Raw genomic sequence first — 27,143 nt, 5'->3', positions numbered from 1 at the left:
GTGTGCACTCCTCTAAGTCTCCAACTGGGTTTGGCTGTACTAGTCAGTTTGCAAAAACATTGGACAAAGGAGGAAGTTGGAAAATCATTTCACAATGTGGAACAGATGTGCTGGCTCTTAGCATCAATGGAAAACCTTGGAAGCTTCTTCCTGGGTCTTCCCCCACCCACTTTTCACATAACTGCAACATTGCTTTAAGAAGTTTTCAGGCTGGTTTAAGAGTGTCTAAGATGGGATCCTCTGCTTGATGTAAACTGTTGTTTGCAAGCAACAAGCCAGGGAGGTGAAGCACCCTCCTACCACAGGAGCTGTATGCTTTTCCAGGCTGATTGTGCATAATGCACTGAGATAATGTTCCAGGTTGTTACCAGACTAAAATATGTGTGCTGTTTCTCCCAGCAATTTTCTTCAATCTTCAAATCTACTTTGTTGACTCTAGTTCCCTTCATGTTCCTATCACAGTGTTAGTTACAAACTTTCTGAGCAGCTGCCCATTTCCATTGCCCCCTGAGACAACTGGGAACACGGGCTAAAGGTTGTAGATGGTCTGATCAGGAAGTTCACATTAGTGTCAAATGCAATTCTGTAGCTTCTCCAACAGTTGGTGGAAGTTTTGTGTGAGAAGAGGAGGAAAACATATTTAGGGAGAGACTTGTATAAAACATGTGGCAGAAATGGGTGCAGCTGTATTCCTTCAGATCTGATGGTGACCAAAATAGCAGGATAAATGTCATTGACATTTACTTGATACTTTGCTAGTTGACAGAGAAAACATGAAATACATTTGATTTTAGGGGGTTTATTTACTGTTTGAAAGCTGTAATGTAAAGTGCTGTTACTCTCTGTCAACAAACTTCATAAAAAAACTCCTCAGTTATCATTATAATCTTTTACATATTTTTTTTTACATAAATGTTTTAACCATGCATAGCCGAGTTAAGAATTTAGTAGGATACTGAAATGTAAAATTCAATTACTTTAAAACGAGACGACTTCCATCAAGAGAGTTTGTTCTAAAAAGGAGTGGAAAAGGCACTTACTTGCCAAGTTCAGACTTGTGTTTCTATTGCAGCTCTTGATGATATCCCTGACTTTTAAACAGGCTGCAGTTCTTCCCAATCTCAAGGTACTTGGGATACAGCTACAGTTGGCTGGGAACTGTTAGCCAGTAACTCTCAACGTGAAGCTAATTGCTTAAGACTGGCTCCAGTCGTCCTTAGTGCTGTTCTTGTGGAAAAAAGTTTTGCACAGTGACTTGTTTGTGGTTCTTCTCTCTTTTTTAATGGCTGCATAAATGTCAACAAGCTGGTACCAAGGCAGCCTAAGGAGGGTTGTGAGGTAACTGCAGCCAGTACCTTTCTGTCCTTCTTGTATCTAGATGTCTTCTTAACTTACCTGCTCTCTTGGGGAGTACTTTTGGGATTCTTCTGTACTCAGCCCTGGATTTGTGCCATCTAGCTCATACATGCTGTTTGCTAATTACCAGGCAGCCCTGTCAGTGCTTGAGGATGGGGTGTCCCTGTCTTGGGAAGCCTTGTGGCCAGTAAGGCTTCCTGAAAACAAAGGATAATTTGGTGATATCTAGAGCAACGATTCCAAGACAAGAATATAAAAATGTATGTTTTGTGTGAAGGTCTGTCTTGTCCCGAGGTGGAACAGGCAGATGTGCTGGTTTGGTGTTTTTCATCAGTGAGTATCCATGCAGAGAATTGCTCTTTTTTTAGGACCCCATAAATAGTGCTGTCGTTACCCACACACATTCCTGTCCCTTCCACCCCTGCCGTGCCCTTCCCTTCCCCCACCTCCTGAAAGATTGTGTAGACAAGGGAAAATAGTAATTTTGTTCATTTGGGGATTCTGGTAGCTGGTTATATAGTGAAATGATTGCTGTGTGCATACGCCCAGGGGTCTGAGATGTCTAGGCCATGTTCATTATACTTGCCCTACATTATACATGTGCTACAGGCAGTGCCCAGTGAGCCAGTTGTGTTCTGGATGCACTGCAGTTACTTTTCATGTTCTTAATATTTTCAAAAATTGTTGAGCTAACATCATGTATGCTGGCAACCTGGGCTGTGCCCACATTCCTGATCCAGCAATTCCTTTCTTTGTGTCCTTCCCTGAGAACCAGCTCCCCAGCTGGCCTCTGATTACTTTCCTCTTCCCTCTGTCCCTCAGATGTTTAAGGCTGCTTCAGAGCCCTTAGGAGAATCTGTCCAGTTGCTGCACTATGTGAAACAGGGCAAAGTCCTCCACTCCTAACATCTTTGCCATGCAGGTTTAGATAGGGGTTATCTTTCTTTCCTGTTCAGGTCAGCTTAGGTGTGGTCAGACGGTGGATTCTGATTGTTTGTACAAGAGCATTTCCCTCAGCCAGGGTAATGTGCTGCCAGAAACAACGTGAAGTCTCTAGTGGCCCTAGTATAAAACATTCCCTCCCAGCAATGTCTTGATTCTATTTCAACAAAGGAACTAAAGCAGGACAGCTATTTAAAAACTGCCTGCCTGAGTGTATAATGCTGCATTAATCTTCCATAGCCCTGAGAACAAATTTACTGTAGGAAATGTGGCCCTTGCACATGAAAGAAAGAGTATAGATGATACTGCAATATAAATTCAGGCATACAGAGGTTTATTTATTTCTTCTTACAGAGCAGGGAGTCAGCCTCTTGGAAACAAGAGGGCCCCAGGGACCTCTCTGATTTACCACAGCTGTACCTCCTTTCTGGATCCTGGTTAGTACAAGCTCTGAACTTCACCTGATGGCTGTGGACATGCAAACACCTTGCTTTAGCAAAACAACTCCCAGCAGGCTTAGGTTTGAATCTAGACAGCTGATCCTCAGAAGTCCTCTCTCTTTCTGCTGCCCAAATTCTGCCCTGCCAGTCTTTATTCACATCCTAACGCAGATCCTGGCTCTGGTTTCTCTGTCTAAGTTCACCAAAATTATTTATGCTGGACTCATCCCACTGTTTTTTGTTTTAGCCATCAGGCAGTGATACTTGACAGCTCCAGACCTGTGCTTTGCCAAGCAATTCCTTATTTGCTGCAGCTCTAGGAGTTGGTCTCTGGTCTGTGTGGGCTACAATCCAAACTGGGTTCAGTCTCAGCTCTGCCAGCTTCAGAGGAGTGTGACAGAACATCTAAATTTCTTTCAGGTCTCATTTCACATGAAGTTATCAATAATCTGTTACTCCTATGAAAAAATATCTTTACATTTACAAAAACAACAGAATGAATTATTTTTGTGGTTGTCTCTCTCTCTCTCTCAAGGGGAGGACTTTTCAGGAAGGTGACAAAGCACCTCCTGATAAAGAGAAATCATCCTCACTGCTGTTGTTAGTAATAGAGGCATGGCAGCAAATGAACCAAAGTTCTTTGTTACTGGTTTAGTTTACAGGTTTTGGTCTTCATCAGTAGTGGAAATGGTGTCTGGTTGTGCCCAGGTTTTCATTTGCTGCTTTGTTTTGCTGCCCTAGAATCCCAGCTCAGCAGCTGGAGGGCAGTTGTCACACTGGTGAGAGACAGAGGGACAGGTATAGATTTGTGTCTTTATTGACAAAATGAGGAAGTGTTTGAATGCCACAGCTTCATCTGCAGTAAACCAGATTTTTAAGCTCAAATGTCAACTGTAAACACCAAAACCCTTATTTAAGGACACTGTCCCTCTTGTAATACTGTTTTAGCACATTTTGTGTGTGTCTAGTATGGGGTGTGTGAGGTTTTATTTTTTTGTTTGTATTTTGTTTATTTGCTTTACATGTGAGAACTGCTATAAATAAGGCTTCAGTGCTAGCTTGATTGCAAAATAGTGATTCTGCTCTGGAAATCCAGTCATGTCAGCTGCAGCCCCTCTGCTGTGTGTGTTTTGTGGGGGGCTTCAATCTGAGGGGCTACACATACAGCCCTGGCCTTTCCCAGGATTTGGGAAGTATTGGATGCTTAAAATGCTGTAAGTGGTCAGAGTGCTCCAGCATTGGTGGTCTTTCCTCTCTCACAATAGCAAGTGGTTGATTTAAGATTATGATTGTTAACAAACAGGGAGTTTAAGGCTAAGTTCAATATTGTGGTTAACTTAAAAAAAACCCAACCAAGCAGACACTTAACAATATTTGAACAGAAAGTGCTAGAATTGGTTTCAAGCCTGCTTTGACTCAGTCCCTTTAGCAAATGTGCACTTGAGAGGGTAGGTGGGGGAAGGTATTAACAGCTCCACTGTTGGGATGACTTCATTGCAGCCAGCATTGCAAAGCCGAGAAAAGTCTGTGGTTTTGCTGAGATCCCAAGCATCTCAGTCACAGAAGTCTCCCTGCAATGTTACAGTTGTCCCTGCAGGGACCCAAAGCCTCTGTGGCCTGTGGAAAAGCAGTGAAGGGGGCAGTGAGGGTAGGAGGGTAAAGAGATGGTCCTGCCAGCTGCTGGGTGGCAGGCCACCTTGCCCCAGGGGGGCTTGAGGGAGCTCTGTGAGCTCTGGAGAGATCCAAGATTTAGGAGGATGCATAAGTTGTGCTAGGTTGAACAGGGACATGCGTACAATGTCCTTGAAGCACGGGATGGTAGTGGCATTGTAGCTTGCTCTGGGGCTCAGCAGAGAAAGTGCTGCTGCTGCTGACAGGGCAGGGGTGGCCTCCAATGGGCCACGGGGCTTCTGCTCCCTGCTGTTCCCCAGGGCAGGGTCACTGTCCCTTTAACCTTTACAGCAAGATAAAGAAATGGCTTATTAATCCAAGTGTCAAAATAGGAAAGCACACAGGAGGAAATTATATTGATTGCTGAGTAGGAGAGAGACTAGATCTTTCAGGAATTGTATCAGCAGGATTTTCTCTTTTAGAAAGCAAAGGATTTGGGTCAAAATGTGTTAGCCACGTTGTCTTCTCAAAGAGTGAAGGGTGAAGAATACAGATCTCTCTGGATTTAAACAAGACACCAATAGTAGCTGACAAAAACTCTAAGAAATACATTATTTATGTGTTGTGTTTGGTGTTTTTTTTGTTTTCATTATTCTCCTCAAGCAGAGGTCTTCTTGGGTTAATCTTTGAGTATAAAAGAAACAGATTTGATATGAAAATTGCAGCTCTGGTATTATATCCTTACAACAATCAAGTGTTGAATAGTACCTAAAGGATGATCTATTTCCTTAACTGCTATCACTACATCAGTGATGTGGGTTACTCTTCTAGGATAATGCTGCTTTAGTTTTGTACTTTCTGCCAAGTTAATGTTCTAAGGGACTTGATAAATCCCATAATATCATTGTACTTGGCTCTATATATATATGGAGAGAGAGAGATTGAGTCTCAAGGAACTTGCAACCCCACCATAAAGACAGATTGTTGCAGAAAATATAAGGAGAATGCAGCATTATAGGTACTTGGATTTTTTTCCTAATAAAAAACTTTGATGGGCTTGCAAAAGTCATAAAACTCAGATAAATAATGTCTATTATTTGTCTCACAGCTGGACTGTAAAAATGGAAAATAAAATAACTGATTTTTCTTTTTTTATGTCTGCTGCTCTAAGGCACATTGAGCACGTGCCTGAAAGTGGCAAGTGTAGGAAGAAAGCCACAAAACTGTTTCCCCAATTGCAGCTACTGCTCTAAGAGTTCCTGAATCTCAAGAGTTCTGCCCATATTCATTTAGTAATGTTTTATCTCATGGTAGCAATCAAGCTATAGAAAAAACATATCAAAGTCTCTTGAAGTGTGTGCTAAATGTCATCACATGCTTTTGTTGCATTCTACACTTTTTACTTGGTTTTTTTTGGGGGGAAAACACTGAATTTATTAGGAAAAAAAAAGAATCACTGATGTTTCAGCCACTGTGTGGGTACATGTGAGATTAAGGGTTGACTTGAAGAAGCCTAACAAAGCATTTTATAAACTGCTTGTTTGTTCTTTCACGAAGGCTCTGCAGAAATAAGCTGTTTGTTTGTTGAATCTGCAAAATCAAGCCAGGCATGAGCCCCGCGTCAGAGTTTCAAGCAATTTCCTAGAAATATACCTGAGCCTCCAAGGGTAAAAATCACAGAATTGTTCTGGTTGGAAAAGCCTTCTGAGATAATTGAGTCCAACCATAACCCAGCTCTCCCAACCATTAACCTAAGCAAGTCCAGTTCTTAAACCATGCTCCTCAGCATCACATCTACATGTCTCTTAAACACCTCCAGGGATGGAGACTTGACCACCTCCCTGTGCAGGCTGTTCCAGTGCTTAATTACCCTTTCAGTGAAGAAGTTTCTTCTAATACCATATCTAAACATCCCCTGGCAAAACTTGAGGCCATTTCCTCTTGTCCTATCACTTGTTACTTGACAAAAGAGACCAACCCCCACCTCTTTGCACCCTCCTTTCAGGCAGCTGCAGAGGGTGGTAAGGTCTCCCCTCAGCCTCCTTTTCTCCAGGCTGAACAACCCCAGTTCCTTCTGATGCTCCTCATAAGGTGACAAAAAGCTTCTGGTGAGGAGAAGGTCGCATGTCTGTATGTGGCAGAATATGAAAGTAGGTTTTAATTGCAATTTCTTCACAGGACACTTGCAGAACATTTCCTGTAGACCCCCTGTATCCTCACAGCAATGCAGCTCTGGGTCACTTGTCATGGTCTCACCCAGGTGTAATACTCCACCACTCCTACAGGCAATTTTTCCCCATGTGCATGTCCTTGTGTCTGATTTCAGAAGATATTAATAAGCTGCATTTCATTGCTTTTTCTTCTGTTCATGTAAAGACTACATCTGAGGTCTAATGCAGCTTAAATAACCCAGCAGCCTGGAAGTCACACCGAGATGATTCAGCTTTGAAGGCACCATCTGCATTGTGGAAAGGGTTTTGTTTGCAGTGCATTTCCCAGAGTGATAAGGCAACCTCCATCTGGGTAGGACAAGCCTCCCAACAGCATCTGTATATGACAGTGGTGAGGCAGGGTCAGACAGATTGCAGGTAGCCCAGCAAATGAGGTACTGGATTGTCTTATGGCTCTTAATTGAATCAGTTAGGGAGACTAGGAGCTGCAGGAAGTTCCCAAGAGTGAATTTTCACTTGACTGAGAAAGGGTATTTATCCCTTTTCAATGTTCATCTTGGGGAGAGGGGGCCTGAGAAAAAGAAAGTCGAATGGATCCCAGCTCCACGGAGCTGTGCAAGATGTCTTGGGTGTTGGTGTGACCTGGCAGCTTGTTGACTGAAGGGGAGAGGAGAGACCTCGTTAGGCCAAACCAGTTCTGGACAGCTATGAGCTAAATTCAATACTATTTTTCTTGATTGGACTCCAAATACACTCTTTGGTGAAGTTTAAACTGGGGTATTTTTAACCTTAATGCTTATTTAGTACTGAGAGAGACTACGGAGTGGCTGGCAGCCACATCTTCTCTTCCCCAGAGAGCAGCCATGTGCAGCTGGACAGCTGGTCCCCCCTCCACACACCCTCTAGCCACCAAAATATCAGAAATTACCTGTGAGTTACCAAGGTCAGTTTTAAACTAGTGAACGTGGACTTGTATTTTGGGAGAGCTGTTAACCAGGGGAGTTGTTAACCAGAGTATTCTTGTGTAGTGCCTGAGCCTGGAGCCACCTCAGACCAGAATCAGAAGAACCCACTTCTCTAATGCTGGACACTCATAGCAAGCCAGAAAAACAACATTTGTAGTTCAGCTGCTGTTTATCAGCCTCGGAGGAGCTGTGTATCCTCACAAAAAGGGGGAAAAATAATCTGTTAAGACATTATTTCAATCTACTAAGCTTGAAATATGCATCTTTAACCTATTTGTAGGAGTCTTAGAAACCATACACCTGTTTTTGTGTCCCAGCAAGAGCATGAATAATCTCAAGATCTCTATTTATTATAGCTCCCTAAATTAAACTTTGTGCTTCTGCTACCTAATAACTGCAGATGGGAGTGTTAAATTTGGACAGGCTTTAGGGAGAGAAAAAGCAAAACAATTTGTGGTTTACAGGTGGGGGCGAGCTGTAGAAAGGCAGAAATTACCAGAAGAATGACTGGTTGGGGGGAGTAGGAGACCTGAGTGACAAACCAAATAGTTCAGGCAACAGATAAAGCCAGTGGAGCCTGATGAGTTATAGTCAATCAACTGTGAGAACAGCTCAGGTCTAACAACTGACTTTCTTGCAGGTCTGAGTGAGAATGGTGAAGGTTGGAAGGGATCTTAGGGATCATCAGGTTCCAACCTCCCTGCATGGGCAGGGACACCTCCCACCAGACCAGGCTGCACAAGCCTCATCCATCCTGCCCTTGAACACTTCCAGGGATGGGGCTTCCACAAGAGAGAAAAGATCCTGGATCTTTTGGTGGGGATTCTGTGGGCTAGGAACAACCTGATTCCTAATTACTCACAAAACCCCTTGCTTACTTGCAAGTCCTTTTCCCATTAAAGCTGAAGATGTGGCTGCTACGAAAGAGCTAGAAATAGAAAAACAGCATTTCAAGGATGGATAAAGTTTGAAGAACAGACCAGAAATATGATTTTTTAATATTGTAAAATGTTTAGCCTTAGCCAGCCTTGCAAGCCTACAGACTACAAAAAGAAAGCTTGTATGGTCTAAACTTATTTCTTGGTTATTTTCAGCCCTCCATTCTCTGAAACAACTTGTTTTTGTTGTTATTATAAAGGTATCAGTTGCAATGCCATTCCTCAGGGCTGATCCTTTTTTACATAGACAGCAAGGATTTAGATTGTACAAAGAATACAGTTTCTCTTCCTCCCTAGAATGATCCACTATTTCTAATACTAGAAGAAGTTACTTGAAAACTGACAAATCAGATAGCTGATGCTAAATCAAGAAGAATGCCCTGAAATACTGCCCTTTTGTTTGTTTTTTTACTTGCATGCTAGGCTGATGTATTCTTCTATTTAAATTCTTTCATGAAGGGTTCAATTGCTGTGCCTCCCCTATTGTCCTCACGATCGAGATTTGTGCTATTTCAAAAATAACAAGTGTATAATGAAGGGATAGAGGAGATGTGGAGATACATTTGAAATTTGTTATGAGAAGGGCAGTGGCTGTGGACAGTAAGGCATGAGAGGAATCCACAGGGAAGTGAATGTTCAGAGCAGCTGGTGTGGGGCTGCTTAGTCACTGCCGAAACACCTGGTGACTTCATTGAGGCACCAGGTTAGGTGGAGCAGGTCGAGCTGTTACAGAGTCTCAGGGTTGGAAGGGTCCTTGGAAGATCATCAAGTTCAGCCATGTTCTGGTTGAAGAGATTCTTGCCCCTGTGCTCTTACTGCTACATCTTCTCTAGGAGTTAATCCCCTGCGAGCTGGTCATTTTCAGCAATGCCTGACCTCTCGCAGTCAAAATGAGCTAAAGCAAGTGAAAAAAAGTAAAATCTATCCCCACCCCGTAGCCAAAATAGTTCTCTGATGGCTTGTTTTGATTGTACTGAGCAGGGTTGCAGCAGCTGAGTGGGCAGGAGTTAGGAGAGAGCCCAGGGGCAGTGACACCCCGGGTAGGGCAGTCACCTCTTCAGCTGGCTCAGCTGCAGGTGGGAGACACCCTGAGCCTGGTCCTGAGCCATCTTAGGGGGTTCAGAGACACTGGGATATGAAAGCTGGTATGTACATCCATTCTTCTGAGCTTGCTACGTCTTGCCACAGCTGGTGCTACCTTACGAAACTACAGGAGAGAGAAGAAATCCAGTCCTGAAAACTATGACAAACCAGGTAGCTCAGAACCCCGAAGGATTGTTTGGTTTTGCTTGTAAGTGTTCCTGGGAAAGAGCCATTTGATTGTCCTCTGGGAGGTGTCCAGAGCGTTGCAGCAACAGGCATGCTGACTGTTCCTGCTTGGATAGCTTTTCTATGGAAAGAATTTAAGATCTTGGTTCGCCAGTCCTTTGGAGTCATCTGTGCTGAACTTGATTCACAAAAGCTGCCCTATTGGACTGAAATGGAACCGTTCCAAGTTAAAGTAACTAAGTGCAGACATAGGTGTTGCAGGATCAGGCTTTTCACATTGTAACTGGTTGGTGTTCTTTTAGCTTTTCTAGAACATTTATTTAACTGTAGCAATAAGGAAAAATTGCATTTCTGATGACTTAACCTAGAGAGCACAGATGTTAAATGCCATCCTTTTATGCAAGCAGCTTTTATGGAAGTGCTTGGTCTGAAGAGTATGTTTCCATGCTTCAGGTGGTGTTTGCTTTAGGTGACTTCATGTGTATCTATCATACACCCTTTCTGGGTGAAAGGAAACTGGGTATCTGTCGATATTTTCATGTTAAACATTTGTTGTTTTTTTCCCCTTAGGAGCATTTCACTCCATCTCTGTTGACTTGCATCAACAGACGGTCGAACATCCTGTTGTGTTTCCCCAGGGGAACTCTCAAGTTATGCAAACTGCATTATAGATCTGTCCCCGTGTCCCCCGGCTGCACTGGGTGCTTTGTGCTGTTGTCAAACCACATTCCCTTCTGAAATTGTCTCTGCAGCCTGTCTGACTAGCCCCCAAATGGAAATATTTTCAGCCTGCAGTTGCGCACTGATTTACAGATGTGCACGTGGCTCAGTTCTGCATGTTCTTTGCTTTGGAGGAGTTGCACTTTGGAAATACTTCTGTTCTCTTCTTTAGCTGCTCTAGGGGATCCTGCTCTTGGACTAGACGATCTCCAGAGGTCCCTTCCAACCCCCACCAACCTGTGATTCTGTGTGAGGGCTGAGGTGGAGAAAGGACTTGCAGCAGATTGGGGTGATGAGATTCTGCTAAGGCAGAGACATAGCTGGGGCCTGAGCAGATCTTTGTGTGCTCAGCCCATATGGGAGAGCTTTTAAGACCATTATTAGTTGTTTGCTACGGCTGTGCAACTTCCTCTTCCCCTTTGTACAGGCTTTTTCTGATGTGCTGTCACTGCCTTCATCTGTCCTGATACAGAAAACAACAAAAAAAATGGTAGAATTTCCTACTTTCTGCTCTTGAGCTGGCACTTTCCTGAGAGATCGTTTCCCTTGGATGATTTCAGAGAAAAATCTGTATCTGCCAGGGTTCTTTGTATAAGAACAAATGTTAACATAAACAGGCTTTCTCACAAATATGCAGGCAGGGCAATAACCACAGTGGGGAGGAAAGAAAAACACTTCAGGGAACTGAGGAGTGCTGCCTTTTTTTCTTTTTTTCATTCTTTTTTTTCTTCCAAGAGTGTTAACAAATTCATTGAAGAGCATTATCTTTCATCTGACATCTAGGAAGCTTTCTTACTGTGAGACATCTTCTTGCCTTTCAGCTTTTCAGGTGATGACTTCCTTTTCCAGCAGTTTTTCTGAGCACAAGCCAGTTTTTTGCTGGTGTTGCAAGAGGAGCCCATTCCTTGTCTCTTTGTTATGTCTTGGCCTGAAGTAAGGAAGTAGCCAGTGGGAACTAAACAGTGTTCTTCATTAGTTTATTTTATTAGCTCACATAATGCAGCCTTTCTTGCCAGTATTGCATTCTTCTTCTTCTTCCACGCTTCTGTTGTGTGTTTTATGAAGTGCAAGCAGGTACAAACCACACTTCCTTTCTTCTGGAGACATTTAGCAACTTAAAGCCAAGGCCCCAGCATAAGGAGCTCTGGTACCTGGGCATCTCTAGGTCGTTTAACCTACCAACTGCTGCTAAGCCTTCAGAGTTAGAGTATCCCTTTGCTCTCCAGAGTTAATTGTGTAGTCCAGAGAAGTGGTGATGGGTTTGAAAGTGGAGAGTAAAGGAAGGCTTGAAAGCTTTAGCATTTGAGACGTGCAGAATGGCTGCTGTGCTGCCACGTTTCCTTGGCACCACTGCCTTTGGTGATTTCTGCATTTCGCTGCAAGATTCCTGCACCCGCAACAGGAACAGCCTATGAACAGTTTCTCAAGTGTTTGTTTTTACATTTAGCAGAAGTGTAAAGTTCAGTGTCATGGAATTTCCCTGCTTGGTTGTTAGATAGCTTGGCAGGACTCAAAACCAGGCAGCCTGAATTGCTGGCAGAAGCCTCCTCCCTCAAGGGAGGATGCTCAGGGGTTCAGAGCTGCCTCCTTCCAGCAAAACTGCAACAGAAGTTCTCCTCTTGGGGTCTGTGGTGTTTTATGTTAATTAAAAAAACCTGAGGGAAAAATGATCTAACAGAATTTAGCTTTGTAAAGCTTAATTTGCTATTGGAAGACAAAAAAACCCAAACAACAAAACCCATCCAATCACACGGGCCGACTCAGGGACTTGTTTCTGTTGAAATAAATCAACGCCACGAAATCCCAAAGCAGGAGAGGTGGGAGATATAAGGCATCTGGCAGAGCTTACAGCCCTGGGGAGGGGGTCAGCGAGAGAAGTACAGCCTGCTGCAAACAAAGGCCGAGTGTTTTGCTGATGTGATTGCAAAACGTGTTTGCCTGGGACTGTTGTGATCTCGGGAATAGGCAGGAAGCCAGGATTCCGCAGCGCCGCGCTTCAGTCACTCGAATAGCTGCAAAATATTAACCTCCCGCCGTGGCCCAGGTTAAAAGCTGGGTTGCTGAGAGAGACAAGGTAGCAACTCTTCCGTGAGGAGCAGGAGGTGTGGAGGCTGGGCCCCCGGGAGCAGGTACCCACTGGGGGGTGAGGGGCTGTGGGAGCCTCCTCAGGGAGGTGGGAGCTGGGGTTGGGGCTGCTGGCTCGACCCGTTGAGACATCATTCAGAGCTCCCAGAGGGCAGTTTTGGGGGATTTGCTGCTCCTTTCTGGCTCTCTCCTGCTGCTGTCCCGGTGCAGATGCTGTGGTTGTCCTCCCAGTTGCCTCTTGGTCCCAGCAGGGCTGTGTGTGGTGAGGGGTGAGGGGTCTCTTTGCTGATCTTATGCTCATCCAACTCCTTTTTGCCTTGGGTTTGCCTGGTATTTATTTCATTTTTGCACAGACATGGGTTATCCTTTTGAAACACTGAGGTTGGTCTTGAGTTTCTGAGAGAGGGGAGCGTGCTGTAGTGGTAAACAAGTGCAAGCTTATAGCTTGCTTGGATGGGTCTCTTCTGTCCATTTCTTAATGTCACCACATGAAGATTTTTCTTTCGAAGGAAATTAGTCAATCCTCAAACTGCTGCAGGTCGTCAGAGAAACTGTTTTGTACTTTTCTTTTGGTACACATGTAGAACCACTTGGGTAGGAATTGTTTTGCTGTGACGTAGCCCAGCAGTGCAGCCTACACAAAGCAAACGTTAACTGTCACGTTTAAACTTGTTTCTTCCCATGTCACTGATTTATTGCTATTTAATCAGTGTTTATAGCATGGAAGTGGGTGGCTTTCTTCCCAAATCTTTGCCCTTCTGTTGTGCACCTTATAGAACTGCCATATAGGAAAGCAAGGCATTAATCATTGAAATTTCAACCACTCGGTTTCAGTGAGCTCATATCAAAAGTAAATTGGGCTGTGGTCTCTAGGCAGTTGTGTCACAAAACCACTTCAGGAAGAGCTATTACTGCTGAGGAAGAATACGTAGTGCTTAGGAGCCCTAAGAGTGCTCCAGAGGGACCTGCTCCTGTGACTCTGTCTTAGAAGATGACCAGAGAAGAGAAGTTAGAGCTTGAGACTGAGGAGTCTGGGCTTTGCTTTTATTCCTACTGTTGTCAACAGGGTGTGTGACCTCGGGCACACGCTCTCTTGCCTTGTTTTCTGTCTTGAATCAAATCACATAAACTAGTTTGGGATTTGTTGTTGTTTTTTTTTCCAATCTGGTATTTCAAAGGTCTTCGAGACATTCAGAGACTGATATTTACATTTACATATTACTGAAGTAATTTAAGTATTTAAATTCATATAAGAATAATGTATTATCTGCGAAACAGAAACAGTTCAGTATTTTCTGTGCTCTAATTCCAGTGAAGAGCAGTAGGTCTGTGGAACAAAGTGCTTTGTAGCAGAGGGGCAGTACTTAGTCTCAGTTCCTTACATCTGTGCAAGTGCAGACATGCCTAGTGCTTCAGTTGAATGACAGGCTGAGATACCCGCAAAGTTGAACCAGTGCAAAAATTTAAAGTACATGAACATCTGGAGGATCATTTTTCTGTCATTTTAACTTGAATCGTGGTTTGTTTGAGAAAGCCACAAGTGGGTTAGGTAAATGAGTAAAATAGGAAAAACGGCCAATTCTGCTTAGCACCACATTTAGAAAAGATGTAGGATTAGTGGGATTTTTTTTGGTCTGTGTATGTTTGTAGGAAAAGAATAATATTTAATCACTGTTTTATGTTTCTTAGTCCCTTCATTTCTGAAAGCTAGACATCTGATAAGGAGACTACAGTAGCTACTGCATTTAGCAGAACTGAAATTACCTCTAGTCCAGCCTCCCTACAATAAGCAGGAACATCTCAAACTAGACCAGATTGCTCAGAGCCCCATCAAGCCTGACCTGAAATGTCTCCAAGGATGGGGCCTCCACCACCTCTCTGAGCAACCTGTTCCAGTGCTTCACCACCCTCAGTGTAAAGAACTTCTCCCTAATGTCCAACCTAAATCTACCCTTTTCTACCTTAAAACCATTACCCTTGTCCTATGATTACATGCCCTTGTGAGCATGAGCTCTTTTAATCTGAGTAGGTATCAGCTTGGTGATAAATAACTTGCCCTGTGAGGCCAGTTGTGCCAGTCATTGTCATTGAGATCCTAAATAAGGAAACTCCAAATTCATAGCCTGCCAATGTCACCACCAGTGAGGTTTTGCTGCCTGTGACCTTTAAAGGGGAAGTAGGAACCAGACACAGTGAGTGAAGCAGCAGCAGCAGCAGCTTGAGGCCTCTTAGCCTGGTAAGTGGCAGGGTCTGCCTTGGGCAAGTGTGAGCTTCTTGGACACTTAGATGCTTTGGGACATTTGATCCTATAAGCCTGTAAAGCTCTACATGGGTATGTCAGCAAAATTTAATGTCAGCTTCAAATGCATACTCTTGGATACTAAGCTGAATTTTTAGCACTGGTATATCGGGGGAGTTAATTCTACTAGGAAGCAGTGTTGGAAGAGTTTTAACCCAGAGCTCATAGGGCTTTTCTGAACCCTAACCTTGGGTAGGAATGGACTTAAATTATGTAAAATGATCACTGGTTGTCTAGGAAAATGTTACCTCCAAAAAGAGTCACCTCGAACTCCTTTTCCCTTCTCTGGTTCCTTCCTTTATATTGTTTTATATTGCATTACAGTTTGTGATTTTAATATCTATCTATCTATCTATTTATTTATTTATTTTAATCTAGCACTATTTTAGTGCTAAATCACTACACAGATGATTCAGATGAAGATGTGAATCCAAATGTGGTTTAGTGAAGCGAATTGATAATTACATTTTCACTTTGCCTGTGACTTGTCTCTGATTAAGTGTTCTCTTTGCCATTCAGATGAGGACTAAGTAAATATGTAAATAAATCTTTCTGGAAGATAGAACACTTGACATTGGTACTTACTGTACTTGAGGGGAGCAGAATGACTCAGTGTGCTAACAGGGAAGCAGGCTGAAGATTGTGGTTCATAGCTGGTGCTCAGCTCACAAATCCCGAATGATAAACTCAACAGTTTGGCAACAGTCCCCATAATTACCTGACAAAACTATAACTGAGTCTTGGGAGAGGGTTTGTGATAAGAGGCAGAGCTCTGGCTGCCAGGAGCCAGTGGTGAGGGAGGAACAGGGATCTGAAAAAAGCATTTTAGATGCAAGCATTTTAGGAGCAAGAGCTGTAGCTAAGGTTAGGTAGCTGTTCCTCTTCTAGAGGCCCTACATCTTGCCTTGGAACTTGACTCTGCTTCAGTGTTTCTGGGTGGAATTTCTAATATTTGGTGTCTGCTTAGAAATGGCTTTTTGTTTTCTTCACTTACGTGCTAAAGAAGTTCAGAACCAAAGCAGATGATGTTCTATCACTAGCAGAGGTGATGCATGTTGTACTTTTAAGTATTAAAAAAAAAACCTCTTCTGAACACCTGCAGTTCAGTTTTCCATCTCAAGCTTTCACTTAGATTTTATAGGACAGCTGCTCTTATCGACTTGATTTTAAAAGTTACCTAAAAGTGGGTTTCATTGTCAGAGTCTTAAGATACAGAAAAGCCATAAGTTGAGTGAGGTCTGAAGAGCTGTTTCTTGGTGTAGATTTGCATAAAACATATTTCCTGGCTGAGAAGCCTCTGGAAGGTCACAGTCTGGTGGCAGTGACTTGAGAGCTCTCAGCTCACGCCACCAGTCCTCTGTAGCAGTCTCTCTTAGACATGTTCCTTTTCTGTGCCTCATGTTCTTTCCTAAGTGGGAGATGATCCACTTGCCCCACCTCACAGAAGGGTTGCGTGAATTCAGTAGAGGAGATGAGATGCTCAGATAGGGCAGTGCTGAGGGACATGTAGATTTAGAAATGTTAACTATCTGGTGGACATAGTTCCCATGGAAATACCAGTGGCTGTACAGAAGTACAAGTTGCATTAGAAAGGAGAAAGAGGAAGCTTTTCTTGCATTTCTGAGGTGTCTCTGTCAGCAGAACAACACAGCATTTCTATGGCTAAAGTTTTGCTTCTCTGCCAAGGTAGGTCTGGCAGGTGAGCAGTGGGGTGGATGCCCACCAGGCAAAGCCCACCCCCCTCCATTAGCTGGGAGCTTCTGGATTTTGAAAGGTGAAATCTGCCCTGCCCTTAGTGCTCAGATTTGCAGCCATCCGAGTTTTATGTTCTGGTGTTGAAAACAGAGTGCCTCTGATTTAAATGATGATTATTATTGTTATTAGTATTATTATTAATATTATTATTGTTATTTTGCAGCCTCAGTTGTGGTTGGCTTTCTGCTGAGCTTGGAGGTGTGTTCAGCTGCAGAGCTTCTAGACTGAGTGGCAGCATTGTGGCAAGGGGAACAAACAGGAGGGAAGAAACTTCCCACCAAGTAGGAATTAAGTAGGCACTAAGGTCACTTGGGTGTGCAACTTGCTGGTCTGGAATTGCATGGAAGTTGCTCACACTTTTGTAACAGTCAAAATAAATCTCAGTGCTTGCAGCTGCTGCTCATCCCAGCTCTGGGTGCCTTGCTGAGTGCTTGTCAGTGCTCCAGGTGAGGTACTTTTTTAGGAGGAAGGTGCAGGAGAGGAGAGGTGGTCTGGCTGGGCAGGAGGCAGGTCTTGCCTTTATCAGGCCAAGCTGGAGAGCTGCGCTCCCTGAGTTCTGAGTGTTTGGAAGATGGAGACTTAGCGAAGGGCATCATGAGCACATAAGTATGTTCAGAATGAAGGGAAGATCCTTTAGGACTGTGTGAGAGTTAATACTGTGTTATCTGCACAGTATTTGAAATGTTGGGATTCTGGGAGCAGCCAGAGGTGCCCGCTGTTCCTGGAGGGTTGGGAGAACTTGATTAAATGCTGCTTCTGAAGAAGAGGGGAAAACGGTTTTCAGGATGTCTGCCATAGCTTGTAACTGAAGAATAACAATTTTCAGAGGATTTCTAGTGGGTCAGAATTTATACAACTGTCATGACTGTGGTATCCAAGCACATCATGACAGTAAGCTTATCTCTGTTCTCAGCACCCTCTGAAAGAAACATAATTACCTTCATTTTTCAGGTGGGAAACTGAGGCTTATCTTTACAAATCCTTTGCAGTGTCCCTGTCAGAACATAGACTTGAATCCAGGCTTCTCAAGTGTGAGGCTCATTCCATGATTTTGGGGGGATGCTTTCTCCCCTGAGGGGAAAAAAAAGCAACTTACTCAATCCTCCACAAAAACCCCTCAAGTCACTTTGCAGAGAGGGTTTGGTTAAAGTAATTTAACTTTTTATATGCAGTGTAATCATAGTAGTTTGACCTCTGCAGGCTTTTAAAAAGTGTGAAGTGTGTTGATACTGATGTTATTTTGGATTGTGAGGCCAAATATGTTAGCAGCCTGATGATCTCAGGTGCTTAAATCTTGTGATTTCTTTCTGTAACTGCTCTGGGAAAGGGGAAGACTCAAATGTAGTTGTTTAAGAATTAAACTTTAAGGTATTTCTCTTGGACTGCTTGAGCTGGCAGACAACTGCAAACATCTCTGCTGAGTTAAACCATAGGTACAAACTTATTTTTCTGTCAGTTGGATGCAAGAAGTTTCTCTAATTTGCTAGTGTAGTTGTAGCTGAGATAAGAAGCTTTGCTGGAGCTTTGAGGAGAGGGTGTTTTTGAGATAAAAATTCCATCCTACAAGTGGATTGCTAGAGACTTGAATTTATTTGAATGTTGGGACCCTCAGGAGGAAGAAGCTACACCACAGACATTACTGTCCAAGGGAAAATGTGAAAAGTCTAGAAGAGCTGCCCTTTGGTCTTACTTTATCCAAATATTACTTGAGAAACAAGGGCATCTGACTGAGGATTTAAGGAGGCTGTCAGAGCCTGATGGGCTTTGGTAGTTCTGACTTAGACTGTGCTGATAGTTTCTGTCTCTGAAGCTGTTTTTTAATCTTAGGGGAAAGTTCAGGGAATGGTAACTGATTAATAAAATTGCTTCTCACACGATGAACTTGTGCAAACAGAAACCTCAGCTGAAGACAGAAAAAGTGCAATGCTGAGTGCAGCCAGTGTTGCTTGTTTAGAACAGCCTTTATCTATCTGGGGAAAATGTAGCAAAGTTTCCAACTGCATTTCCCTGGCAGCTTTTAGGGGTTGCATTTGCTCTTAAGGCCTAAAGCAACTGAAGGTGCCTTCTTTCTGTGTGTAGCCTGGCCTGGTTCAATACATGGTATTTATTCATCTAAGCCCAGTGGAGAACCTGGATCAGGTTGTTACCATCAGAAAATGAGTCCTTTGGGGCTTTGGATGTGTTCTAAAAGATGCCCAGAGGAGTGGGAATAGAGAGTCCAAAGTTAGTTGGTGTATCTAGCCTGGTGTTCAGCAGTGGGCTCCGTCCCCAGCTGTAATCCCAGGTCTCTCCTCATCCAAAGGAGCACTGTGCCATCTGCTGCCCCTTTGGGTGGCAGGGCTCCCACCTTTCCTGGACAAGCCATGCTGCTGGCTGAGGAGTAATCCTGTCAGGAGAGTTGGTTTGTGCAGGAAGGAGCCAGCCTCCACAACCATGGGGAGGTGGGCACACCTGAATGTGTGAGCTGAGGCCATGTCCTGCTCTGGTGCATGTCCCATGGACCCTGCTGTGCCTTCTCTGAGGGCTGCCAACTGCAGAAGCTGCCCTTCAGCCCGTGGCTGCCACCCTTCCCAAGGGAATGGTTTAACAGGCAGGACACAACTGCACCCATGTCTTGCATGCAGTGTGCTCCTTGGCTGCATGAAGGGCTCGGGGTGCCATGGGCCTGGCAGAAAGCTTCATCTGGCTGAGGGAGAGGCCAAGTGGTGAACTGCTGGGGTGGGATTCAGCCTCCCCATTGCTGCAAGGCAACATGTCCACAGAAGGGGGGAGATTCCAATGGGACACAAGAGGTAAATGTTTCCCATGAGGACAGTCCAACATTGGAATAGTGTCCCAAGGGAAGTGGTGGATTCCCCCACATTGGGCAGTTTGAAGTCTCAGCTTGACAGGGAGCTGAGCCACCTCATGTCAACTAGAGCAGTGCCTAGAGAGGTTGGGCCAGATGATCCTTGAGGTCCCTTCCAACCTGGCATATTAATGATTCTATGATCCTAAATGTGTTCGAGGCTGTGGCTGCTGCTCTGGTTAAGCAAAATCCCCTCTCCCCCTCCCAGCATGAATTTATCCTGTCTTGAAAAGAAAGCAGATGCAAATGTGGATCAGGTACTTTCAGCAGTTCAGGAGCTCTTTGAGGTTGGGAAAAAGAAATCTGATGGGGGCTACAGCTGTTTCATTTCCTGACAGATGCACAGAGTGTTATGTGCTGCTGTTCTGCGGATGTGCACACACACACACCAGTCTCATTTTGTATCAGCAGCAGAACCACACAGCAGCCTCCTCTGTTCTGAACTCCTTGTCCTGGACAATCTGCCAAAATATGCTTTATGCAGCATTTTCTGTGAACCAGGTTGTAGCCTGTGCATGCATACAAATGTGTGTGTGTTTTCTTTGGTTGGCAGGGCCCTTTGTTGTTGAATTTTTTTGTTGCTGGAGTGGGGCAGTGCACTGTAAACAAGCATGGCTGATTATAAAGCACTTCTTTAAAACATGATTTGCATTTGTACAAATAGTGCTGGCAAAAGTACCCATGTTAAAAGTACCATGAGTACCCAAATAAGCCCAGCTTTGAACAGAGAATTCTTTCCTTTCTTGCAACTGCGGCTAAAAAGCTGTTTATAACTAAATGCTGAGACAGTATAATTTTCTTTTCTAGGAACTTGGAATAAGAATTCCTAGACCACTGGGACACGGACCAAGCAGATTCATCCCCGAGAAGGAGGTGTGGTAGTGTTTTCAAGTACACAGTGAACTTTATGCTTTTAAGGAACACCCTTTTTAGCAGTAACCCACACTTGGTTTCGGGACAGCTGCTGAGCTGCAGAACATTTTCAGTTGTGATCACATTCAGTCCTGATGAGACTTTGGCCACAGTTCTAGTGTACAGAAGTAGTGAGAGCCCTGGGGAGCTTTGGGATTGTTTTGACACCTCCTGTGCTATCTAGCACAAGAGAAACTCTACACTGTTTCCTTGTGAACATCCGGATGTAATTTCCTACTGGTCCGCAAGGCACCTGCCCCCCTGGTCTGGGGTTACTTTTTATTGAGCTGCCTCTGACGTTCTGAATAATCTGAGAAGCTTCAAAGTGCTGTGGCTGAGCATCTCTGTGCTTCTCTTCTCATTGTCTGGTAAGAGAATTTTGGAGCAGAGGAAAAGTTAGTAGCATGCCTGTGGATTTCTAGGAGCTTTAGAGCCTTAAGCTTCAGTTTCCTTTCATTTCTCTCTCTTGTTCTCTTAGCTTTTTACTTCTTTCCCTCTTTTCCCCTTAGTAAAATTATTCAGTTAGCTTCTTGTTGTTGTGATAAACTGAGATCAGTTTTGGGGCATTCAAGAAAGTGAAGGTGAGGCAGCTGAAAATGAAAAGCCAGAGTTGTGCAGGAGAAAGTGTAAAGCCAAAACTCTCCTTTTGCTGGTACAACCACCCGTGATCTCCTCAAGGAAAGGTATTCAAGGGATTTTATTTGCCTTGCCTTATGTGCACTGCTGCCATGATGTATAACGTAACTGCTTTCACTGGGGCCTCTGGGTGCTGTGGTAATATGTTAATTTACAGTTTGATTGGAGGTGCTTCAGCACTGTTGCTAATTGCTGTGTCTGTCCCCTCAGACGGTTCGGGTGGGACACGAGGACGCCGTGATGCACACGCTGTTTGCAGAGTCCTTTGCTACCCTGGGCAGACTGGACAATGTCACCCTGGTGATGGTTTTCCACCCGCAGTATCTGGAAAGCTTTCTGAAGACTCAGCACTATCTCCTGCAAATGGATGGTCCTCTGCCCCTTCATTACCGACACTACATCGGGATCATGGTAGGCGGGGCCATGGAGCAGTGGGCAGGAACTTGGGCAGCTCTCTCTGGTCTCATGTCACAGCAGTTGTGACTGAGTTTTGGGGTTTCTAGTTGGAGAGGCATTTCAGGAGGAGCTAAGGGGAAGAGTAGAGTAGGTTTGTTTTGTGCCTGATTTAAAAATTGTTTCAGAAGGCTTTTTGTTCCTAGTTTCAGGAGGACTGTGAGAAAAAAGCTGTTATAAAAATAAGACTATTATTATGTTTGTTTGTTTGTTTCCTTAGTATCTCAGAAACTGTTTTTCAGGAAATCTTGTTTGTGTGTCCTGTAAAATACACCTCCCTCTAACTCAGTAGTCCCATCATCCATTTCTGGATCTCTAAATTCTAAGCAAGTTTTCAGCCAGAAGGTGGTTGATTTCTTACTCTCAGATCTGGCAAGTGGGATTATCTTTGCCTGCTGAAGTTGAATTAAAGTTATGGGCTGTGTCTTAATTTGCTGGGGAAAGTACTAGTGTTTGAATAAATGATACTGGGCCTGTTCTGTGCTGAAAAGCTGCCCTTAGTCTCTCCCTTGCTATGTGGGTTCTGAAACCTGTTTTTATTGTAGTTGGTGAAGATTCATCTGCTTCTTCCCTGCTGGATTGTACTATGTTGTGTGCACTTCAGGACACACAATAAATCTATGCCTGTACCTCCTCCTATGTTGCTTCTGCATCCAGCACACTTAGAATTTATACAAATGAGGAATGTTTCTGCTGTGAGAACAATTAAAACAGGCTGATGTATTAATCCTGATTCTTATTTAACTTCAGCCTTTGACCACTGCAAGTCTTATCCTTGAATATTTTGAGGAAAGGATGAGCTATGATATTTCATAAAGCACAGACTTGCTGTGGTTGTTTCCTGTTTCACAACTGTGTTCTCCACTCCAGGCTGCAGCACGACACCAGTGCTCCTACCTTGTCAACCTCCATGTGAATGATTTCCTCCATGTTGGTGGAGACCCCAAATGGTTGAATGGTCTGGAAAATGCACCTCAAAAACTGCAAAATCTAGGAGAACTGAACAAAATACTGGCTCACAGACCCTGGCTTATCACCAAGGAACATATTGAGGTAAGTTTTTCTTGGAGTATTGTGAATGTAGCCTTATTTTTCAGTAAATGCAATCACAGAATCTCAAGAGCCAGACAGAGGGAGAGATGTTCTGTGTTACTTTCATTTCAGAGTTAGATCACTGAGCTACTGCATGATGTCCTAGCACTTGTGCCCTTGGAAAACCAACATGATCACAACTGGTCCTAAAGGCCTAACAAATGTAACTTACAACACACTGATGTTTCAGAGTTGTCACATGGGAATCATGTTGGTGCAATTAGGATGTGCTGAGATGTGCAGTTCCTCAAGTTCTGGCTTTCAGAACCCCCTGAGCATTTCTGAGGCTGGACACCAGTCACCACATTTGTATCTCAGTTGTTGCTGGTTCAAACCCTCATTTTTCAGGCTGGGTTGGAGGGAGCAGCCTGGCAGAACAGCCCAGGGGAGTGGTGGTGGTGCCAGCCTGCCAGGACTGCAGCACCAACGAGCCACCAAGCAGCTGCTTCTGCTGCTCCCTGCTCCAAGGGTTGCCCAGCTCAGGCAGCTTCAAGGTGCAGCTCCTGCAGCATCAGAGCAGCAATAGCAGCTCTCAGGGCAGGGCCAGGTACCAGAGCACCTCCTCCTCTGCTCTCCTCTCTGCCCTTAGTGAGGAGGAAGCAGGTGCTGGAACTTGCTCAGAGCTGTCAGCCAGGTGGAGAGGCAGTGGCAGGTCTTGCTGGGGGGCAGGGATGTGGGGGAGGGCACAGGCTCTGCCAGGAGGCCCCAAACCTCCCACACTATCCTGCCTGAAGGGGAAGTTGGGGGTTGAAGTTTCTTGTTGCATGCAGAGCATTCCACCCACAGGGACAAGGTGCAGGGAGCCCTGCCTGGATGCCTGGTTTTACCACAGCTCATCCACAAGGAGTTGCCAGGGTTTTCTGAGACTATAAAGGCCAGTTTAAGAAACATCCCACTCTTGTGGTTGCATCTTCACCAGAGGTGTGAACTTTCAGTGCAGGTTGGTCTGGCCTCGATACAAACCACATGGTGCAAAACAGAAACCCCAAGGGATTCAGTAGCTGAGGGGCAGAGAGGGGAGAGAAGCCACCTCCTGTGGGGCTAAATGACATGAGCCTGTGGCTGGCAGGTCACCTGGGAACAGGGCACTGAGCATGATAGTGGCAGCAGGGAGTCAGGAAGCAATGGTGGATGTCAGAAGAAGAATTTTATCTGGTAAAGAAACATGTTGATGAACTGCATGAAGGTGGGATTGCTTGAAGAGCTTTTCTAAATCAATACTTCTGTCTTGCACTGTTTTTAAAGCAACTTCTGAAGACTGAAGAGAACAGCTGGTCCCTGGCAGAGCTGATCCATGCAGTTGTTCTCCTCACACACTACCACTCCCTGGCTTCCTTCACCTTTGGTTGTGGAATCAGCCCAGAGATTGACTGTGAAGGGGGTCACACCTTCAGGCCCCCCTCTGTCAGCAACTATTGCATATGTGATATTACAAATGGTTACCATGGGGTGGATGAAATTCATGCCAGCCCAACTGGAAGTATTCCAGTAAGTATCTGAACAAAGTCTCTTCCAATAGTAGTAGTTTCTTTGTAAATTAATACATGGAGGGTACTTGTCTCTTTGTTCAGTGAGAGTGGGACTGATTAGCCTAATCCAGATGAAAGCCAACCAGTTGAAAAGATACACTGGGGTGAAGCTGAAATGCCACTGGTTGGCTGGGGGAAGCTACTGAAGGGAGAGACAAAGACACAGCCTCTCAGCTCTCTGGGTTTTTTTGTCTTTTGTCATTCATATGTCATTCATTTCAAGGGCAGGTTGGATGGGGCTCTGAGCAACCTGGTCTGGTGGGAGGTGTCCCTGCCCATGCAGGGGGTTGGAACCTGATGATCTTTAAGGTCCCTCCCAACCTGAACTGTTCCATGGTTCTATGAACTAAGCTTTGGTTGAAGTCAGTGATTACAGGTCAATGAAGGCTCCTTACATGTGAGACTTCACTGCAATAGTGTGGGTGGCATTTAAGTTTTGTCTGATGAAGCTCCCTGGTTCTCTGAAGGAGCAAACTGAGTGCAAAAGGCAGAGGAAAGGGGCAGGCCTGTGTACATTCAAGATAACTATTTTGCTTCATGCTGATGGATTTTTACAAGACCAGATCTTGAATTAATAGTGTTGTGGTGTTAAAACAGTTTTTGTGAAATAAGCTTGTCTGTCTTGCACTAGCTTTCCTTTGAGGCTTCATTAAATCTATATTTGCACTCACTCTTCCTTTTTCCTTCAACATGTTTCTTCTCTGTGAGCAGAGAAGGGGAAAAACACAGTTGGGTAGTAAATTGTGGTTACTTCCTCTCTCAGAATTTCTGTTACAGCTCCTTGTTTTTCAGTTGTTAAGCATTTAGATTAAGATAAAGCTTCTTTAAATTACAGTGTCAGAACTGCTTTTTCCAAAAAGGTTTGTTTCTTAAAATAAGCTAAAAGTAGCAGGGATCTAACTGAGAAAAGATGATGACTAAGTCTGAGCTGTTGGGTCAGTGCAGATTTCTTTCAAGAACTCTTTTCCTTGAAAAATCAGCATTTAAAGATGTAAATGAAGGACACAGCTTGTGTTTCATTTTTCTGGCTTAAAGATTTCTGTCATGTCAGTTCTTGTTACATGGAAATGAAGTGTTTTCCTCTCCTTTCCAAGTCTACAGAGTCTGTCTGTGAAGTTGAAGCTCTAATGGAGAAAATGAAGCAGCTACAGGAGTGCAGAGATGAAGAGGAAGCCAGCCAGGAGGAGATGGCCACACGTTTTGAAAGAGAGAAGAGGGAAAGCATGTTCGTGTGCTCCTCAGGTAGAGCAGCTGCAGGGTGTATATAAACACATATTTATTGAGCATTTTCCAAATCACTTGAAGCAACACTTAGTACTGCAAAGGAAGTGTTATTAGATGTCTCAAAAACAGGACAATTTCTTTGAAGATACCAAGATTAGGGGGGGCCTTGTTTTCTTCCAGGAACACTTAAAGCAGTGCCAAGATTTGTGGCTTCTCTCAAACACATTGTAACACTTAGTGACCATATTCTGTGTCACAGACATTTCTGACAGAAATGGAATCCCTCTCTTGAGAGGTTTAAAGGTTTCACAAGAGATGTTAAGCATCTCATCACCATGGCAGGGGGATTGGAACTTGAGGATCTCCTAGGTCCCTTCCAACCCAAACCATTCTATGATTCTGTGGTGTACAAAGAAGTCCTGAACTCACTTGGCTGCTTAAGTGCATGGAACGTTACATCTCAGGTAGTCCTGAATCTGCTACAAGCTTGGGGTTGTTGTGGGCTCTTCAAGAGTTTCCTCTAAAATAAACGTGGCCTTGGAAGCCTTGGAGGTCTCTTTTTTTTAATAAGCTGTTCAGAAATGGATTTTTCCCTTGGCATTTTTACAGACCCCTTGAGTTAGGAGCAAAGTGTCCCCCAGTCTCAGGGGATAAGGCCTGGTACACAAAATATAAGAGAGAAAGATGCTTTTTTGTAAGAGCTGCCTCTGAAAACCACAGTGACAGTCACACTGAGCTGTACCAGGCACAGGTGACCTGGTGAACCTGTTGTTTCTTTAAAAAGCACAGAGACTCCCATTCTCTGTAGAGTTCCACGAGCACCCTGCCAGTTGGTTCTTACTGAAATGGTTTGAAATCTTGAAACGTTTGTTTGAAATTCACAGAAGATGAAGAGTCAGCCCCGGCGAGGGACGTGTCCCGGCACTTTGAGGACACCAGCTATGGTTACAAAGACTTCTCCAGACACGGGATGCACGTGCCCACCTTCCGTGTTCAGGTAACAAGGATGGGGCTATCAGGAGGCTCCGTGCACTATGGTGGGGTGGTTTTTTTTGGTGCCAATTCCTAAACCTGGGAATGGCTGTGCTGGAACTTACTGCCCCAGTGAGGAGAAGGCTTAAAGCCAGCAATGAACAACCCCCTGCCCTGTAGGTTCTGCTCTGAGATAAACTCCGTTACAGCTCTAGAGCTTCACAAGTCAATTTCTCTAACATTCCATTCTGCATTTTCACTGGTTCTAAGGATTATTCCTGGGAAGACCATGGCTACTCCTTGGTGAATCGACTTTACCCAGATGTAGGACAACTCCTTGATGAGAAGTTTCATATTGCTTATAATCTGACCTACAACACCATGGCCATGCACAAAGATGTGGATACCTCAATGCTAAGACGAGCTATTTGGAATTATATTCACTGTATGTTTGGAATAAGGTCAGTTTTCCTACTTCTGTTCTGCATATATGAGACTTGGTAGCGTTGGCTTTTAAATTTTTTTCTTAGACTGAAGCAAAGTTGTTTATTAAGTAAACGTGCTCTGGAGCCAGGCTGGGAGAGTTGGGGTGTTCAGCCTGGAGAAGAGAAGGCTCCAGGGAGACCTTAGAGCACCTTCCAGGGCCTGAAGGGGCTCCAGGAAAGCTGGGGAGGGGCTTGGGACAAGGGCAGGGAGGGAGAGGACAAGGGGGGATGGATGAAAACTGGGGGAGGGGAGATTGAGGTGAGACATGAGGAGGGAATTGTGGAGTGTGAGGGTGGTGAGAGCCTGGCCCAGGTTGCCCAGGGAAGCTGTGGCTGCCCCATCCCTGGCAGTGTTGAAGGGCAGGTTGGATGGGGCTTGGAGCAGCCTGGGCTGGTGGGAGGTGTCCCTGCCCATGCAGGGGGTTGGGACTGGATGATCTT

General features: G+C 44.4%; 1 protein-coding gene across 1 annotated transcript in view; it reads left to right on the top strand.

Moving 5' to 3' along the window:
- SESN1 (sestrin 1) overlaps nt 1-27,143 on the top strand; it is a 73,232-nt gene that overhangs the window by 44,208 nt on the left and 1,881 nt on the right. Inside the window, exons 2-8 of the mRNA XM_010004341.1 lie at nt 20,207-20,272; nt 21,158-21,358; nt 22,271-22,453; nt 23,738-23,980; nt 25,116-25,263; nt 26,130-26,242; nt 26,488-26,678. Coding sequence (XP_010002643.1) covers nt 21,188-21,358; nt 22,271-22,453; nt 23,738-23,980; nt 25,116-25,263; nt 26,130-26,242; nt 26,488-26,678 — 1,049 coding nt within the window. The 5' untranslated portion in view covers nt 20,207-20,272; nt 21,158-21,187. The remainder of the gene's footprint in view (nt 1-20,206; nt 20,273-21,157; nt 21,359-22,270; nt 22,454-23,737; nt 23,981-25,115; nt 25,264-26,129; nt 26,243-26,487; nt 26,679-27,143) is intronic.

This window comes from Chaetura pelagica, unplaced genomic scaffold (assembly GCF_000747805.2).
Source record: "Chaetura pelagica isolate M959 unplaced genomic scaffold, ChaPel_1.0 scaffold118, whole genome shotgun sequence".
Lineage (NCBI taxonomy): Eukaryota > Metazoa > Chordata > Aves > Apodiformes > Apodidae > Chaetura > Chaetura pelagica.
Note: the sequence above shows the minus strand (reverse complement) of the source record. Positions and strands in the feature narration are given on the sequence as shown.